Raw genomic sequence first — 20,435 nt, forward strand, 5'->3', positions numbered from 1 at the left:
TATTAGTCAGTTACCCTGACTAATTTGTTCTGCCCTACTATTTCTTCTCTAACCTTGGCTGTACCTCCCATGACCATGAATGATTCTGCCGTAAGTATGCAATATCACCATGGCACTGCTGGTGGCACCATGAAACCACTAGTATGAGCATAAATTTTAAAGTTCTTGGCTGTAATTATATTAAAATCACATAATAAATGACCTTAGAAATAAAACCATAAAAATAATTTTGAAGGGTAGAATCTCTTAGCAGGACTGTTTTGTTAATTATTACTAAGAGAATTTTAATTGAGGTCATCTACAAAAATAATATGCCTATTATCAAATTTATGATTTGAATACATAGGCAAGAAAGATAGTTAAAATCTTAGTAGTGAAAATGATTCCAAGAGTCATTGACATCAGATTTGAAAGAATTAGTAATAGTAATAAAAATAGCTTTATATCTGGACTTCTGAAAGTTTTAAATGAACACACTTAATAGATGTTGGATTTCACTACTGAGTTTGAGTCTATAAATTAAAAACTCACACTCCAAAAAAATTTTTCAAATTAATTTGCATTTCAGCATGTGAGTAAGAAGCTTTCTTGATGAATAATAATTGCAAAATTATCAAACTGAGGAACAGTCTCTCTGTTCAAAGGCGTTAGAGAGAGCCAAATTTATTTTTCATGACTGTTATTATGTTACTGGTTGCAGGGATTTGGTATGTTTTTATACTAGTTCTAACCCCTTTGATACTAGGGATTGCATTAAACAAACATAGAACAGAATGCACAGTATTTGCCAGACCTGTCAAGATATTTTCAGCATTTTCATTTCCTTGTCTGTGTTACTTAGCATGTCAATAAAGTCATGAGCATTTTGTATTCCACTCCCATTGTTAATATAGTATTTTTTTTAAACAGAACCAGTCTTTTCAGAAACTGAAGAAGGCTCTGATTTTCTGCTTGTATAAGCAGCATTGAGCAAATTATCATTGCCACAAAAACAAAAAAAATAAAGATAAAAAACCTAAAAGTTTAAAATTTCTCAATAATCTATTTTAAAGCATGCAATTATTCTTTCTATTACAGATGAATGACATTATAGTCACAGTTAGAGATTCAAATCTGAAGCTGACACTTGCTTTTGGAATAGGCATGCACCATGCAGGTCTGCATGAAAGGGACAGGAAAACTGTGGAAGAATTGTTTGTGAACTGCAAAATCCAGGTACATGTGTTCTTTTTGAATCCTGCTGTAATGAGTTTTACATGGAATTTTAAAAGTTGGCTTTTTGTTACATATACCTCATTAATCTTTCTTTTTGTCTCAGGTTCTTATTGCCACAAGCACATTAGCTTGGGGTGTAAATTTTCCAGCTCATTTAGTAATTGTTAAAGGAACAGAATACTACGATGGAAAAACAAGGCGTTATGTGGATTATCCCATTACAGGTACTCACATAAATTATGGAAATGTTCATATGCTGAAATTAATTTCAAGCTTATGCAAATGACCTGAATTTAGTAACTGAATTTGGATAAAGACTAGGAGAGATGAGGCAAGGGGTTTTTTCTTTGTTTAATGCAAGTTGTAAGAGTATGCTTAAGATTTTGTGCAATAATAAAAATGTTTCTGTTTTGCAAATCTTTTTTCATGCTAAATTCCTTTAATGTGTATCACCCAAAATAGACATTAAACAATTAAAGGGCCAGTATAAAGCCATATCTAGTTAACTAGGTAATTGTATAAAAGGACCTTTCAAGCATACTTTTTTTTTCATTTCTTAAACCTCTTCTAAATAGAAATAAATTTTTAACAGTAAAATCAGCCATGGTTTGAAATGCAACAGTTAATTCACACACATAATAGAAAATAAAATGTATACATAGTCACTTGATAGTAAACAAAAAACCTTAACTGGCCTGGTATCTTCAGTGTTACAAGGAATACTTCACAAATAAGCAGCTAAATTAAATTTCTGAATTTCTGGCTTGATACAGACTTTCAAGGCTTTCTGGCTCAGGTAAACTCCAGTGTGCATAAGCTGTTCTGCTGTGTTTTTAATGAGATGAAGAAAGTGAACCATGGAAGATCTTTTTTCAGAGTTCAGAAAGGGAGAATATTTGTGCGGATGGTACTAAGTTTGAAGAATGAAGACAAGCTAAATTTATTCCAGGCTTCCTGTTCTGTTTTCCCTTTCTCTTTTCAGAAGAGAAAGTTTATTATTAAATGTTGCTATACTACACCAGTGATGTGGACACCTAAGGACAATCTAAATGGTATTTGTTAGGTAAATACAGAGCTTGCATCTTTTTGGCCATACGCTGTCTTTTCAGCAAGAGAAGTTTAGTAATGTAAAAAAAGCTCAAACTGAAAATACTACAGAGGTTACTTCTTCAAGTAACCCATCATAGAGCTTAATTTAGTGGTCAGTGCTCTGCAGGAAACTTGGGATCAATTTCCAAACTAACTCTCTTGTTCAAAGATTCTGGTCTGACCTGGGATCTTAGCCATACACACTTGTATTTTGTAACAGATTTTGGCTCTCATAAACTTAGTGAAAACAGTCTCTGCAGCAAAGTTGTATCGCGCTCGTGCCGGCTGGAAGAACGCTGTTGATTGGCTTTGTTACTGAACGGGGAAAAGTGGAGAGGAAAGAAATCAATGGAAGCTTTAAATCTTATGTTCAGAAATCTGTAATAGAGAAAATAATATATTTAAAATAAATCAGAGCCTCAATAAACAGTGCAGACTTACTGTGCTGTTTAAGAAATCCGTTGTACAAGTTCACACAAAGGCTTTAGGGAATGCTGATACTTTCACTCTTTACTGCCTTTTTTTAATTCAGGTAACTTCAATGCTGGATGTTGTTCAGTTCCTGAATTTTCAGTAAAACTTGGGGCAGGGGAAGGGGTGGATGGAATACCACCATCTGTGATGGAAGCATACAGATTTTGTTGTCTGCCCTGCAACAGAAAATGCAGATTCCTTATTTTATGAAGAAACATGTGGTGTGGTTTCCCTAAAGCATTTTTATTTTTAACTTTCTAGAGAATATTTATGCAGCTGGAACTTCTGTGGATAGGTAGTACAGTTTTGCTGCAGCAATAAAATGAAAATGTAATTAATTTCTTTCTGAAATACTTCCAAAAAGTTTCACAATACTGTCTTTAATGCTGCCCTCAAGCTATGCCTTCAATGTTCCATCATGGTATTACTTGGCTTCTCCCTACTGAAGTTACCTTTCTGTGTCAGGAATGCATTTGGCTCCAAGGAAGCAGCTGAGGGCAGAATGAATCACACTGGAGTGTTCAGCAATTTCAAAATAAGCAAGAATGCCTCTTTGAGTGAAGTCAGAGGTTTTGGGGAGGACTTTTTCTCAGTTAGCAGTCATTTATTTTGTCAGCCAGTTGGATCATTTTTAATATTTCATGAGTTTAGTCCAGTGATTAGGAGCAGCCAAGCAACATATAGTCAGTAAAGAAAATATTGAGTTTGTATAATTACACAGTGGATATTGGCAAAAATAATTTCCTGACACTTTTTGGTAAATCCATTTCCTATATGATATGATGCACAATTTAATTCACCACACAGAATAGCAAGAAGTTGTTTCATCACCCTTCTGTACACATACCTATTCCAAAGAGCAGATTTGAACTAGTTTCATTTTGCGTCTAAATATCGCTCCTAAGCTAACAAAAAGGAATAAACCAATAAAAAACATAGCTTTCTATGCACAGGTCAGTACATAAGTGAAAATGTGTTATTAAAAGCTCACAAATGGGCTGTCTGTTTCTCCTGTTATGGTCAGTCATTGTATCCCATTCTTTACTTTCTGGATTTTCCTTCCTCAACTGAGCTTTGATTCTTAACTCAAAAGCTTACTGATTCTTAACTCAAATAGATCTCTTCAAAATTCCAGGTGCTTCAAGCCACATACTGGATAGGTATGATGGAGCTCATATGGATTACACAAAACATTAAAACTTTTAAAATAAAGATGTAAAGTTTATGAATTGCTTTCCATTTTTTCTTTTAAGTTAAACAGCAGTTGGAGGTACCAGAAAGGATTCAAAGCTCTGGTGAATGAGACACAAAACAATCTATGTAGATGCACTCCTTAAATGAAGAGAAGACAAACAAGTAGATGATAAGCATACATATCCTTGGGGGCAGGTAGCAAGTTGAGCACGTTTTGCATAAAGTATTATTTTCAATGTTTATAGAAGTCATTCATTAGTGTTTACAAATAATGGTGTGTAGGTAGCGTGACTGAACCAGCTTTAAAATCTGTATATTGTGATGTAGGGACAACATACAATATGAAACTATCTCTACTTGAGTGCTAATAACTAATATAACTTGTTTGAGTTAAATATGATAGTGCTCAGTAATTAGAAATTGCCTATACCAGTTTATCTCTAAAATACTCAAAACCTAGGAAATCGTATCCAGCAGAAAAGCCTACATGAGGAACTTGTGTAAGTGTGAAGTCAAGTACTTGAAAATTATGAAATGATAGACAACTGTCATTGTAGCCTTCATGAATTAGTTCTCTTACTCATCATCTTTAATTGCATGTGATTAAATGAGGGATGGATGTGGAGTGGAAGGAGAGTAAAGGTAATTTATATTTGATATAAGCCTAGATTCTATGGCAGTGGGTGGTCTTTTAAGTATACAAGAAAATTGTCTCTGACAGAAAGAAGGTCATCATAACTTTATCTGAGATGAAGAAAAACTTAGAAGTGTCGAAGCTAATAGGGCATACAAGGCCAAAGTAATACAGAAAACCTATATTGTACATTATGCAGACATAAATACATTTATTTATACATCAAAACAAATACTTGGTTTATACTTGTGTCTTTGGCAGATGTGCTTCAGATGATGGGGCGTGCTGGCAGACCACAGTTCGATGACCAGGGAAAAGCTGTCATTCTAGTTCATGATATTAAGAAAGACTTCTACAAAAAATTCCTGTATGAACCTTTCCCAGTGGAATCAAGGTAAAGTTAAAGCAATCAGAAAAGCTGATCAAACTATAAACAATACTATAAATGAGGGACAGAGGAAAGAGAAACAAAACTCTTATGCTGGATAAGTCCTAAACACTGGGGTGAAGAGGAAAACAATTTAAAAAAAGAAATTACCCATCTTTATGTGGAAAAATCTTTTCTTCCATGAGTTTTGAAGCACCGATGAGCTTGTCAGTCCATTCCCAAATAATACCACAAATGCCTCTGCATTTTGGGGTGTTGTCTCACACATGTGAAAGCACAAACTGTTCTTCAAGGGCAGTGTTTAGGACAACTATCCATGATCCTCAGAACCCTCCTTGAACTTCTGTGACAAGTTACAAATAGGAAAAAAAACAAGATGAGTTTCTAGCACTTTGTACCTAGAATATTTGTGTCATTATAGATGTCACATTTGTGAAAATCTCAAAAGTTCAAAAAGTTCAAGTTTACATGGTGTAAACTCTTACTAATACAATTTTAACATGCTTTTCCCTATAAAATTGCAAGTTTTTTGTGAGAAATGTAGAAACAGCACCGTTTTGCAGTCTCTTGGGACCTAGGGGATGCAAAATTTGCTGTCCAGCATAATGTAATTTGTGCCTTGGTTTTGATATTTTTAATATATTTAGTTATTCAGTGAGAAGGCAAACTAGTTACACTGGTCTTCTATAGAGGAATGTTTCATGGAGCAATGCTCAGACATCTAATACAGCATGAACATTACTGAAAGCTTTTCTCAGTGGTGAAGAATTCACAGTATTGTTCTCCTAAGGAAACTTTATCCCTCAACATAAGTGATAATGGGACCTCTATCTGCTCAGGAAACTTGTTGGAGTTTGAGAGCGTGCAATCCACCTTTGAAATGTAGTTGAAATGGGCTGGTGTGTTTGAAAGTTAATTTCTGTGGTGCACAGACAGGCACACAATTTTTGCAAACAAAGAATGTGGAAACATACACTTCATTTCCTTAGGAAACCACACTATTTTAAAAATAGAAGTTGCACTTAGCATAAAAGTCTAGGAGCTGAACTTCTTAAAAATGAGAGCTAATAAGTGAAGAGAGTAATATGATTAAAATGTTGATATATCCAGACTGCATGGCATTAGCACAAACTAAGAAATATCTCCATTCCTTGGGAAGTGGTGTTTCTAAAGAAAGAAATTATATCATCGATATAAAAGTAGTAATCACATGTTTGTTCATGTTTGAAAGAGCATAAATAGTCTATATTACTAGTAACTCCATTTGTGTTTATATTTACTTTGTAGTTCTGATATATTCTATCTTTTATTATGAAAAAAGAATATTTGATAAATTTGCAGATGAAGAGTTGGGTATTAATGACTATCTTGTTAAATTCTCTGAAGGTTGTGAACCATGTAACTTAGGTTTGTCTTGGTCTCTTTTGTGATCAAGTATTTCATATCTTCAGAGAGATACTAGTTGGGGTTTTTGGGGGGTTTTTAGTTTTGGAATGCTTCCCCATCTGTTTTACCAAAGAGCAGATTTATCAGTTTTGTGAAGTATTTCCGATTTGTAAAAGTAAACTTCACATTTTTTTAATTAACGTCTTTTCTAAAAGCCATTGTTTACTTATTAATTGTAAGACTTGAGTACTCAACTCATAACAGTCCTTGTGCTCTCACTGATCATGGGCCTGAAACACAGCACATTAGAAACAAAAGAAAATCCGGAATTCCATTATTGTGGGATAGCTATTGAATAGTCTGTCCAGTTTCTGTTGGACAATCCATGTAGAATGTCTGCACTTCTGACCCTTGGAAGGATGCAGTCACCAGTACAGAGCAGTAAAACAGGCACTCATGCCAGATTATTCTTTACATTTAGCAACAGGAAAAGAACATTGGGAAAAGAAAAAGGATATAATACAAGAAAAATTAGATTGAACCCTAAGGATATTTGCTATTCTCTGAACTCTAGCCAGGCATGATCTCATTAGATACCCTAATGGAGGTCTTTGTTCTGTTTAATGACTGAGTATTTTATTTTTTAAGAATCATTTTAAGCTGCTTTTATTATTCTGAGTTTAAATCTTTCTGGGTAAAAGTAGCTGCTCTTCTTTTCCTTTTTTTGTTTTTTTGTTTGTTTGTTTTTTTACATTGGACGAAGATGAGGCAAAATCTGGGGGAAGCAGTTTTGATGTATTTTTAATAGCCCTGAAGTATTTGTCAAGTATTAGCTAAGCTATTGCCACTGTTTCATTTCCTGTTTGTCTTTCCATATGATTCTCTGTTGGATTAAATCAGCATGATCATATGGTCAACATACAATATTCAGAAGTTACCACTGAGTAGCTCCATCTGAATATGTTCCATGAGTGACTTAAACTTGTGCATTCTTGGTCCAATCAAAAAATAATTTGAGCTTCATTCCACTATCATGTAAAGAAGATGACTGACCTTGCAATTACATTCCACCTTCTTCCCCTTTTCTCTTTTACTGGAAGATAAATATATAATATTTTCAGATTAAAAGTAATAAACCTTTTAATGGACAACTCTACAAAATATATTACCTGTCTTTGTGATTATTAAGTCACTTAAATCCTTTTGTTTCCTGTTCTTCAGCTTGTTAGAGGTGCTGGCTGACCACTTGAATGCTGAAATTGCTGCTGGAACTATTACATCTAAGCAGGATGCAATGGATTACATCACCTGGACTTATTTCTTCCGTCGACTTATAATGAACCCAACGTGAGTACACAATATAAATGCAATTTAAGCTCCAGGTAACTTGAGGTTAGAGTTGATCCAAAGGTGATCCGTCTGCTGTTGGTGTCTTAGCAGACTCCAGTGTAGGAGCATTACTGGCCTGCATGTGAATTAAAACTCGTGTGCACATATTTTTTTATAACTTTTCTCTAAATAGAAATGCATTTTTTTGTCAGATAACTTTATAACTTAGTTACAGCAATAAAATAACCTTCCTGAGAGGGCTACATCAGCATCCCTAAAATAAAATTCCAGATTATCACATGACTTCAGATATAGTATTTATAATGCAATACGTTTATTTTTTAGCTACCACATTGATATGTTCTGCCCATTTTGTTTAGAAAACTTATTGAGACTTGGAGTTTCCTAATAAATGAGAGAATAACTATCAGCTGTTTCTCTGCGATAACGTTTGCTTTCATTAGGGTATCCTGGTGAAACCATGTGTGCAATATTTTCCATGATTGCTATCATCCTGCCTAGCTCCAGCTGGTATGCAGATCATTCTGAACTGTTCCACCAACATAGCCTGCCTTTGCCACAGCACTGTTTTGGGTAAATGGTTATTGTTACCTGTCATGTGATCATTCACTCACTGAAATAAGGTGGCAAATAAAGAATTTATTGGCTAGATTACTAAGTATTTCTTGATGTACTCCAGCATGTTGTATTTCTGAAATCATGTTAACATCCGTAGCATTTGGCCAGAGTTTCTGCCACATACTTTATGGGCAAGTGCTGCTGAGAGCCTGCAGGTGATAAAATAATTGCCTTTAATTCTTTTTAAGTCTTTAATTCTGCATCTAGTCCTACGCTGAGAAGCTCCCACAAAACAAACAGGATTTCCATCTAGTCTTCTTGGGAAATAAAAAATGCAGAGCATTAGAACTGTAAACTAAATTTTTTCAATTTTCTCACTTCATAACTAGCACAATGCATACAGTTATGGGGACAGTATTTCTCCTCTGAGAGTCGAATTATGATTTTTTTTAATGTTAGATCTTATATTTTTTTATTACAAGGAATAAGTACTGTTACTTTAAAAAGTCTTGTTCTTGGATTGCTTTGGTAAAGTGCTGTAGTTGATTTGGTTTTGGTAAGCTTTGATTGTGTGGTATCTGTGGTAGGTACATTTTTTTAAGATACAACATATAGGCCAAAGGTAAGTGTAGAATATAGAAATATTGTTTGATTTAATAGGCAATCTCTTCCCAATATAAAATAAGTTTTGCACTTGAGCATGAAGTTGGCACATTGACTGCTGGTCATTTTTTCTCTTCAGTTTCTTTATTGTCATGGACAGCTTAATCTGGAGTTATCAGAATTTCAACTTCAAAGCAGAAGTTCTGCTATTCTGAGGTGGGAAGAAAGCTGGGAGTAGGGGAGAAGGAAAAAAAAAGCACTACATAATGAGATGTAGAGCCTTTGTAGGGAGAACCAAGATGGACAGATCTTGGCTAGTCATGCCCATAATGGCAGGATAGGAAGGACTAATGGAGTTTCTAATGAAATTGGAGTCTTCAATTGGAACACCACCAACACAGGTTGGAACAGTTGGCAAGTTGACCTCTTTTTCCACATGAGTACTCAGCATTCCTTCTGTATTTAGTCATGCAGGAAGAAAAATTAAGGATATTATTTACTCTGTCAAAGAGTTTGTCAAATCATTTCTAGATGCCAAGCACAAATGTAACAGATGTGCATGCATTCCATTCGTTGACATGATAACAGTATCAAGTTTCATCCAAAGCTACTAAACTTAGTAGTTTTCCTGGACCTACTATCTGTGGTGTTTTCAGACCTCCTGAAAGCCCAGCAAGCAGTTCCAGCATGGTCAGTGTTTGAATGAGATACATCCAAGGAAAGCAAGAGTTTAACAAACACAAGTCAGTGATTGCTGAGATAATTCTGAATAACTTGCATTATGGTAATTGAGTTTACTGTGCCATAAAAGAGCATATGAAATGATCGATATTATCAGACAAAAACTATTTGTGGCCCTTAAAAATCCAGATTTTAGGGTTTAGGTTGGGGTTTTTCTTCAAAAGAATAGGATCACAATTGCTGGTTTTTTGTTTAGATGGTTATGCAATACGCATTCCTTGTCACTTGACAGAAGTGTTCTTTATCGTGTCCTGCCTCAAAGCAGTTTTGTTGACTTCCTCTCCACTGTGAAATGAGAACTATTTTCCAGACAGCAGGTGATTGTACCTTAGTGGTGAATAAGTAATTCCCATATGCATGATTAGGAAATTGCCTTGGGATTCATTGGCATAAAAGTCATTGCATGTGATGCTGTAAATCCCCAAAATAATGGGCTTAGATAATATGCAGAAGATTTATATTCTCGTTTATTGCCAGTTTTAGCTACTTGTATATTAAAGCTGCATAAACAAATGTAGGATCATCCTATTCCCATCCAGTATCATAAAACGCCTTACTGAATGCCTATAATTTGTACTGTTGAAGTAATGGTAATCTACCTTTGTTGTGAGATAGAGATCCAAGTATGTTTTTCCTCTTAAGTATCCAGGTTTCTTCTAAACATGAAGTCATCATGAAACTTTTCCTGGCAAACTTGAGATAGTTTGTTAAACTTGTGATGATGGTTGTTCTAATGGTGTGGAAATGAAATACTCCTTGTCATCAAACCATTTTAATTTTCTTGTTTGTTGAACACCTGCATCTCAAACTCTATGGAACGAGTTTTAGCTGTCTAGATAAGAGGTGTAATTTAGCTGTTGCCTTGGGGAAGGAGAGTAGCCGAGTGCTGATTTTGTTCAGATGCATGACAAATAGTCACACTTATCCTGTTCAGGAGATGACATGTGAATGACAGGGGTGGTCCAAATGAAATATTTATCAAAGTGTTTCAGTCTCCATACCCAGAATTTCTTCCCTGTTCTTCCTTTCCCTCAAAACAGTTAATCCTAAATGTAGAGCTTTCCGCATTTGCTTGTTAAGTCACAGTTTCTGTACTACTTCAGTCAAGTAGTACAACATGTACTCCTTTCCACATAGAGCTGTAGTCACTGTGTTCTTTACTTAGTCAAGGTCATATCACACAGATCAGCAAAGGGCCCTGTTCTTTGCAAGGGGCTGCTTTGACAGGCTCATCTATCTCCATTCCTTGGCTGAAGTGCCTTGGTTATTTATTTTTTTACCCTTATAAAAGATTATAATTGTGACTTTCTGTAAAAGAGAAATGGCTATGAGAAACATTTTCTGTAAATCAGGTTGTGATATTTTCCAGATACATGTGCAGTAAAAGAGGAATAGAAATTTACAACATATGTAAAGTTAAGCAGAATCAGCTTTCATTTGGAAAGTTAATTTTTAGATATCCTGAGAGATATCCTCACTATTAAAATGTGCATGGCTATTTATGTATTTATATGAGAGTGCATCTGTGCACACTTACAAAATCAGTTTTCTATGTAAATTCCTTGTGAAAGCCTGAGAAAAGATATTTTATTATTTCATTCCAAGAATTATTATTAAAGGGTTTTTTTATCTGATACCAGTTTCGCAAAGTTTTTTGGAGTGAATGAATAAAACAGCATTAATTATAATCTCAGACTAATGATGCCCTTATCATGCATTAATGTTTTACTTTAAATTTAATTTTCTCATTATGATTAGCTGAGCATGTGAATAAAACATATGAATACAAGTTATAAAACATATGAATACAAGTTATGGTTAGATACTAGTCCAATATATTTTCTGCTATTATGATGACAGGTAATGTCATGGTAGAAGTCAGTCAGAATGGAATACCTGTGTATTTCAGTGACAAAATCACAGTTATTCAGAATTTTAGGGTTAATTTGGAATTGTGTCAGAAGGGAGATTACTGAAGAAAGTTACATTAGGTAAGATTAAGAGATAAAATGGAAAATTTTGACAGTAGCTAAACTAACAGAAGCTAAAATGTACAAGTATATTGCAGTGCAGTGATTACTAATATCCATATCTTGAGTTGATAAAAAGATATTTCACAAAAGACCTCGCAAAAGGACTCTTCCTTTTACAATGACATTTAGACCTATATGCAGCTACAGATACATATGCATGTATATATATTTTATAAATGACAGCTCTGGGCATTATTATGAATTTCATTACTAGAGTTTTTTCTTTGGAATTATTAGGATCACAGTGATGTGAAAAGTACGGGAATGTAGTTCACAGTATAGTTTTACCAAATATTCAGACAAATAAAGATTTCCTGAGTCTGTCAGACAGGGAAGCTCTGGGCTGCTTAGTATTTGAACAGCTTCCTGCTTCCCAGTCTGCTGCAGTCTTAGGTGAGAATACAAAGCTGAAGACCCTGCATCTCCCCATCCAGAAAGAAAATTCACATAATTGTCTTCCTACTCTTGGATATGATTTACGTGTACAAATTATCTGTTGGAACATATGATGGGAAAAAGAAAAATCTTACCAATATGTAAGCAAATTTATGTGTGCCTATTACCTTTCATTTCTCATGAACACATCTTGGGAGATAAACTGTCTTGCAAATGATATAATTAGAAGCACTGATGTGGGGGTGAATACTTTGCTGATGTCAGAGAAATTGAACTTGGTTTTGTTCTTCTTAAATTACCACAATGTACAGTATACTAAAAGCTGATTAAGGATAGCAATGTATCTGTTTGCCTACCTGGCATACGCAAATATATGGATGCAAGAAAACACGATAGAGGTAAAATACAGGGTGACATTACTGTCTGCATCATTTGTGCACTCTAATGCCCTTTTGCAAGCCAGTCACGGACTTCAGATGTCAGTAATGCCTTAACAGCAGAAGTGAGTTGGTACTTTGGGTCATATCTCCCTCTGGCTATGAAGGTTCATCAGTTGTGCCATATACTCTGTACCATTTCCATGATGCTATTTGAAGATGGCAGCTGCTGAAGCTGATAGAAGTAAATATAAATGATGACTGCAGTAAAGGGACCTAGAAAAAATTACTATCTATGCTCTCTCATACTTGCTTACAACAAAATTCTGCTTTCAGAACTGTAAAATCTCAGAAAGCACACTTTCTTGCTATCAAGTGAATGCTGTGGATTTGCTGTTTTGTGCATTTGTTTCAAAAGACCTACTTTTGAAACCTACAAGCAAGTTTCTTCTTTAATATTTTTGGCTGACTCTTGTCACTGATTTTCATTATGTGTGTCACTATTACCACCGTATAATCTGAACATAAAAAACATGGTGCTGTAACAAATGACTCCACAGCATTGACAGTTATAGCAGGACCATTTCAAGGCTGATGAAAAATTTCCCAGAGAGTTCTCAGGTCAGGTTTACATAAGCTAAACAGGAAATGATTGCCACCATTCACATTAAATCCTAAATGTTTTGTGTAACTTCATCTGCATTTTATGTTCCTGCACGTTTCTCTGTCTCTCTCAGCTGATGAAATTCCACACTTCCTTAGATTAGAAAAATAAGTTCATGTTTCACAGTTTTTGTTCTTGCTAAGCTCTACAAGGTTTGGGGATTTTAAATATGTTATTTAATAGACAATAAAAAGTTCCTTCAGCTTTTGATTCTTTAAATTTTACATACTTTGTAAATTTTTATGATACCTAGGGGTTTGTTACTGCTTTTTCCCTATGGACTACTAATGGAAGTTAGCCTGTCTAGCCCATGTGCTAGATGCTGTTAGGATAAAACTGCCTTTGACTTTCACACCTCTCAGGGGACGAGTAATTGTTGTGTTCAAACAGCCTGTAATTGTGATCCCGCTGGCTTTCTCAGTACGCTTCTGGCTATTAGAATCATTAAACAACTCAGCACCTGTTAACAGCATTGTAAATATTCAACCCTGCTTGTGTGCAGGTTGAGTCCAATATAGGAGAAGGCTTACAGAGCCCAGCCTCATAAATTAGAGCTTCTGACAAGTCAATTATTGTGAAACTGGGCTTCACTGTGAAATAAATGAAATGGTGTGCTGATAAAAAGGTAGGTTGTCTGTTTATAGCAAAGGGGAACTAATGACTAGATGATTCAATGCAGTGAGCATGAAACTGCATTGTTTTTATTCTTTATCTGTAATTAAATAGTTAGGCAATATTGCTTCATAGAGGAACTCACGTATTATGCGGTTTTTAGACTTGGAACATACCAACATGCAGAATTCAACTTGCATTTATTCCTCAGCATTGAAATCTAATGTCATGATACCTCTGTTTTCACTAATGGTTTTAACACAGTCTTTCAAGATGAATGGCTTTGATTTTTATTAGGGGAAAATGTGCTGAATGACCAAGAAGCTCCTGTGGGTGTGCTCAAAATTATATCTGCCTCATTACAGACAGTAGTTAAAACATACTGGTACCACTTCACTCAAGATTACAAACCATTTAAGATTTTTCTTTACACTGTTTTATTTCCACTAGGCAGCTACATATTTATTCCTTTGACAACAAATTACAAAGCAAATTTAAAATTCACAAAAAGAATTTAAAAGTTATTACAAATTCCTTTATGATGATAACTTCAGTTAACTGTAGTGAAATACTGCAAATTAAGCAGAGCACAAGAGCACAGACCTGTTTGAATTGGTGTTTTAAATTACAGTCTCAGGAAAGAATTTCACTGTACTGCCCATGTTCCTTTTTTTGGTTTTATCAGTATTCATCATGAATATTATGGTACTGCAGCTAAAGGCACTGAAATGATATGGTGGAAGTCTGAATACTGTGGCAACAAAGTGCCTTAATTATAAGCATTTCAGAAGCATTCTATTCAATTTAGAGAAATAATAATGAATCATTAGTGGTTTAAGAGTATAAAATAGAAAATTTCTTCCCCTCCTTAAACAACTTATTTAGCTAATTTCCTCAATTATTTTTATAAGGTAAACAAAATTTGACAAAGTAATTTCTGCTAATAACCAGAAAATAAATGTGATGGGTGATGTCAGGCAGATAAAATGGGCAAATAGAAATTTTGACCATTTTGTATTATCACTATATCACTTAATTTAAAAGGACATTCATGAATTTAGGTTGCATCGAAAACACTATCAGAGTAATTTTTCAACAAATTAGTTTTCTTTGCATGAGGCTGATATATATGGCTGGCTACTACATAAAATGTTTTAGTCAATACAAATATTTCTGTTAGTTTGGTTTGGTTTTGGACAATAGGTGTGTTGTAAGTATTTCAGATCGTCTCCGCATGAACCCATATAAAATGTCACAAAGTTGAATACTCCATTGCTGTGTATGTGTGCTTTGTTGTTGTCTCATGTAGCTGGCTGGTATCAGAACACATTTTTTTAATCTTTTTCTTATGGTAATACTGGTTTACTCCAACTTTACTGAATTATAACTGAACACTCAATGCTTCAGAGAATTGATCCCATAAGTTAGAATTAATAGCAAGAGGAAAATATCTGGACATTGCAATACTGCTATTTAGCATTCGGGCTTTTTCAGTTATGCTACAGCTGTTTAAAGAGATGCATGGTAAAAACTTCGTTTAAGAAAATAGTAATTCAAATCTTCTTTAGAAGATTCTTTAAATTAAGCAGTTATATAGGGATGTTTTTAGCTTATAAAAATTTAATTCTATCCTTTGAAATTTGGAAACAGCAGCATTACAGTAAATGATGCAGAGTTTAACTCAGAGAATGGGATTCATCTGCCCAAATATGCCATCCACAACTGAACTGGTTGTCTAAAGTTCTCTTTTTTTAATCTGTGAATACATTTCACCTCATCCTGAAGCAGATATTTAAAATACTTCAGATGAATAGCATTCTGCAAGTGCACATTTCTTTCTAGTGGCAGTGAAAGGAGTTTAAAAAACCTAACTCATGTGCAGCAGTAACTTTGTAAAATTGGCTAAAATGAATCTCAGCACACTTTTGCAGCCTGTTGTTCACCTGCACAAAATAGCATTGAGAGAACCTGCTCTCGGTTACGGTGGGGTTATTTCAAGTGGGAATGCTGCGTACATCATAACAGTAGTAAATTTTAGTAAAGCAAGGCAGGTAGAACAAAGGAGCATTTTCCTCATTGCACAGTAGTCTATTTCCACCACAGTATTTGATGGAATTAAATGAGCAAGGACTACCTTTTTTATTCTGCTTTTTAACAATTCAGCAAATCATCAGATTTTATGTTTGTTTTCATTCTTTTTTGAGGTTGCACAGTTTAATTGCTCTGCTTAAATTCAAAATTTTAAAACTTTTGAAGCATGCTCAGTTTTTCTTTATTGTTAATTGAACTTAATTGTTACTTTCTGATCTGGTGCCTTTACTGAATCTAGAGAGACAAGTTCTTACTGCATTTTTATCTGGAGTAAAAGTTCTCACTGAAATTATGTTGGTTTATATGAATAAAATCTTTTCATACATCTCAAGCTCTACAGTTAAGGAGTGTGAACTTCAGTCACTATGTCTTTTTTATACACTTACATTATTTCACCCACTTTATAAACATTTTTCCTTCATACAGAGAACTAAGCCATTGTGAAGATATAGTTTACCTAAACATTTTGTCTGACAGTGAACATGTGAAGTAACCACATTAACAAATACCCCCTTCTTTTTTTTAGCAATTCTAACTTTGAGAATAAAATGTCACAGAAATATAGCAACAAGCACCAACATCTGGATTGTTATAAGTTTACTTTTTCAAGAGATGTCACTATATGCCTCTTTTTACTTTCACAGGATGCAAGGACAGTTGCTCTCCTGGATGGCTGTTCTTCCTTTGTCCTGAAGTTAAAATACTGTTACTTGTATTAGTGTTTCTTGTTCACTTTCACACTTATCAGGAAAGTGTTCCTGTGAAAGCAGGAAAATTTTCCCACTAACAAAATAGAGGCAGTCCAGTTCTATTTGTATCAGCCTTTCTATAGACGGACACCTATAGATGGACAAATTGCCATCTTTCCATATGTACATGCTTGTCTTATGTTGGTTACTCCCACAAACCATTTAAGAATTGTGGGTTTCTTGTTAATCTTTATAGAGGACTGTGTTTATTTGTTTAATGTGGATATTTGCTGTTCCATGTGTATATTGTAGAAGCCTTGTAAGTTTTCCTAGAAGATGTTGTTAAAAATCTTCAGACTGTAAAAAATATTCATGTAATGCATCTGCTCTCATTTTATCTAGTTACTATAACTTGGATGATGTGAGCCATGACACTATGAATAAGTACCTCTCAAGCCTTGTTGAGAAATCCCTGTTTGATTTGGAAGGCTCCTACTGTATTGAAGTTGGGGAGGTAAGACTGCTCTGTGCCTTACAGGATTCAGTAAGATACATGCTCCTAAAAGCTGTGAACAGCAAGATCCATACTTCTTGATGTGAGATGTTAGAGCTTGTGCGTGGAGCTCTTTGTAAGACTTACGTTGAAAACTGTGGTGGCTAAATTATGATGCTAATTGTTTTTGGTGTTCTCTCTTAAAAGTAGACTGAGCATGTTTCACAGTTATGTAGGAACACATTATACTGAACCACTTGGGAATTCTCTATGTTTGATTCTTCTAACAGGATAATCGCAGCATTGAGCCCCTGACATACGGCCGTATTGCCTCCTATTACTATTTGAAGCATCCAACTATTGGGATGTTCAAAGATCAGTTGAAACCTGAAAGCAATATTGAGGAATTGCTCTTAATTCTGACAGTAAGTACTGATATTTCTTAAAAATACATTATTTTTACTCTTAAAAACACAAGTATATGAAAAAACCCTGCACAAAATAAAGGAGACTCTTTCCACCCTGATCTCTAATTTAATTTTTAACTGTTTTGAGAAATACAGCTGAATCATTTTTGATGTTTCAAGTGTTTTACCTTATCACTACATCAAAATTACTTTATACACTTCTTTCTCTTCTTACATCTCTTTATAATATGCAGGATCTATACAAACCTGATATTTATCTTTTCTAAGTTGAGTATATTACCAAAACACTATAGGAATGACTGCTTACACTAAATCTCTAGGAGTACCATCACTTTGTCCTGAGACAATCTGGAAAATACAGCAGCTTTAAGAAGTAGGGGAAACATATGGGAAACACCTCTCTCCTAAAATGTCTGCTTTTCCTGTTCCCAGCCACCTCCCAGTCCTTGAGGTCATGACCTGTAATAACAGCATCTCCCACAGTTAGTCTAGAGACTGTTTGACAGGGAAGTGCAATGCAAGGCCAAAGACACCGTGTATGATGCACTGTGTTAGTCTTACATTCTCACCATAAAAGAATCAGGGTTTAATCCATTTTCCTTTTTAAGTACTTAACGTAGTTATAACTACAGATTTTCCTTTTTCGGCATGGTGTAACTCTACTTGTACAAATATATTTCAAAGCAAGAAGTGCCTGAATATTATCCAGGAAAACTTACTTCTACCCCTATACGATTATAGTCTCTTACATTAAATACATTATACAAGTGACCCAAATTCAGTAATATTCTGATTTCTAAGTGTTAGCTTCAAAATTCAAAGTCCTATCTTACAGTATTTATGCATCTTACTTTTGTATTCATTATTGTTTCAACATGCTGCCAAAACTTCTCTCGGGAGAAATACAAGAAGAAAAGTTAAAATAGTGCTATTCAACAGTTTGCAACTGAATAAAACCTGATCAGCAATTTATGACACTAGGAAAACCACTTTTCTAGTACAGAGACTTTTCTTCCTTATAAATTTAAAGCATCTGCTGCAAACATTCGGAGTGTTGCAGCTCAGAAATAAAGACCACAATAATCTTTTGTAATGGAAACTGTTAGACAGCCTAAATAGGGGAATTGCTGTCACTGACCCTGCAGTATCTGTTGTTCTGCTGTCAGAAAACATTGCAATTACACGAAATGAAATTCAGTGTATTTGAGTGAATTCAAAATGGTAATCATCCACAATACCTAGATATGCTGTATGTAAAGTAACTGGAATTTTAAGAGGAAATACCCACATGTGAACAGATGTTAAATAATACAACACTGAGTATTCAAGAGGAGTGCTTTACTCCAGCTGCTGTCTCTTTAAAATTTCCTCTCCAGTGAAAATTTTCTGCGCCTGGAAATGTCAGGATATTTTTTTCAGACAAATTTAGGTAAGGAAAGTTTGAGAATATTAGCAGAGATGACATTTCATCAGCTTTAGCTGATGAGCAGGATATGGAAGAGGGATGATAGAAGAAGAACCTAGTACGGCCTGTGTGAATTTGCCTGTTTGAACTGTGTGCTTTCATGAATTGCAAAAGTAACTGGCAAATACTTCTATTGTAGATGAAACTTAGGACCCTAATGTCGGGTAGAGATTGTAAAATTTTAAGTTCATTAATCTTGCCTTAAATTTTTCTAGTTTTTCTTTTCCTGATAATACAGTTTTGTAAGTTATCAATTTACAATTTCAAGAGGACTGGGACTAAAAATAAAATTGCTTAGGGGTCAAAATGTATTACATGTATCAGTTTTAAAGATCAAAAGGATTTACGAGTGCTGGATGCCATTAGAGCTGACAGTTCTTGCTTACTTTTTATGTGGATGTTGATTCTCATAATTACTAGTGGAGCTACTAGTCTGTGTTGTTGAAGGTGTAAAATGAAAGGGTTTTTTCAATCTGATGTGGTGTTGAAAAGAAGTGCCATTTCAACAGTTATTGCCAAGGACATTTTCTTCCCCCTAAACACTGCACATTAATGAGTTTTATAATTACAGCAGTTGCTTCACACCTCTATTGTTAACCAATGACATTACATCTGCCTCACTCCACTGTTGCCCTCCTCCTTCTTATTGAAGCATTTAGCAGTTTTGGCAATAGGGAATTACATGGCATGGGGTAAGTAGTCTAATTAGGTATAAGTGAAAATCCTGAGGGAAAAGGATGTTTAAAAAGTAATTTGAAGAATCTCTTAATGATGCTGAAACTGAAAGCTGTAGCTGTAGTACAAAAAGGCCTGTTACCGTTACAAAAATAATTATAATTGTGATTATTCTGCTGATCACTCAGTTTTAAAGTTTCAAATTTTGCACTGTGTTTTGTAAGAATAACCATCCAAGCATTTCTCATGCAGTTGCAGGATTTCATAGATGTAACACTTACTATTTGTTGGAGTTTTACCTAAGCTTGTAAACCTTTAGATATTTACAAGTTTCTGATGTATATAAGGAAGGCAGATGTGAACAATTTAAAGAAAGAAAATCCTGATTTTGATTTTTCAAATGGGATCTATAAGCCAAATATGTAAGTAACTTGGAGAGGGGCAAAAGTTTGTTTAAAACAAAATGTGGAATAAAGCAAGATTTTTTTTCAAGAATTCAGAAATTTAGGATTGTATTAAGGGGGTTAAATCTGAGTTTGATATGAGATTTTGAGTTTCAGATTGATATTTTTGCATGCTGAATGGAAGTGTTCAAAATTCAGGATTGATCACCAGTGGACTATCGAGGAATATTTACAACTCCCATGAAAAAGTAGTTGTAAGTCATCCAGTTTCTAATGTTGGCAGATCTCCCAAAAAAAGTCACATAATAGCGGAATTTGTTTTCACTTAGTGGAAGACCACTCATAGTCTTCTCCAGTATCTGTTCTTTTTTCTGTTTTTACTTTATCTTTTCATTTTGATCATCTGCCAGCATTTTACAAGATCGAATGAATTTTTTTTCCCTAGTCTGATGTAAGGGTTGAGTATTCATAACATG

At 34.6% G+C, this 20,435-nt stretch overlaps 1 protein-coding gene across 1 annotated transcript in view; it reads left to right on the plus strand.

Moving 5' to 3' along the window:
- Positions 1 to 20,435, plus strand: part of ASCC3 (activating signal cointegrator 1 complex subunit 3) — a 253,462-nt gene that overhangs the window by 195,985 nt on the left and 37,042 nt on the right. The window contains exons 30-35 of the mRNA XM_083857723.1: positions 1,078 to 1,215; positions 1,319 to 1,439; positions 4,868 to 5,000; positions 7,602 to 7,727; positions 16,897 to 17,008; positions 17,278 to 17,412. Coding sequence (XP_083713849.1) covers positions 1,078 to 1,215; positions 1,319 to 1,439; positions 4,868 to 5,000; positions 7,602 to 7,727; positions 16,897 to 17,008; positions 17,278 to 17,412 — 765 coding nt within the window. The remainder of the gene's footprint in view (positions 1 to 1,077; positions 1,216 to 1,318; positions 1,440 to 4,867; positions 5,001 to 7,601; positions 7,728 to 16,896; positions 17,009 to 17,277; positions 17,413 to 20,435) is intronic.

This window comes from Zosterops lateralis, assembly GCF_965231275.1.
Source record: "Zosterops lateralis genome assembly, chromosome: 3".
NCBI classification, from domain to species: Eukaryota; Metazoa; Chordata; class Aves; order Passeriformes; family Zosteropidae; genus Zosterops; species Zosterops lateralis.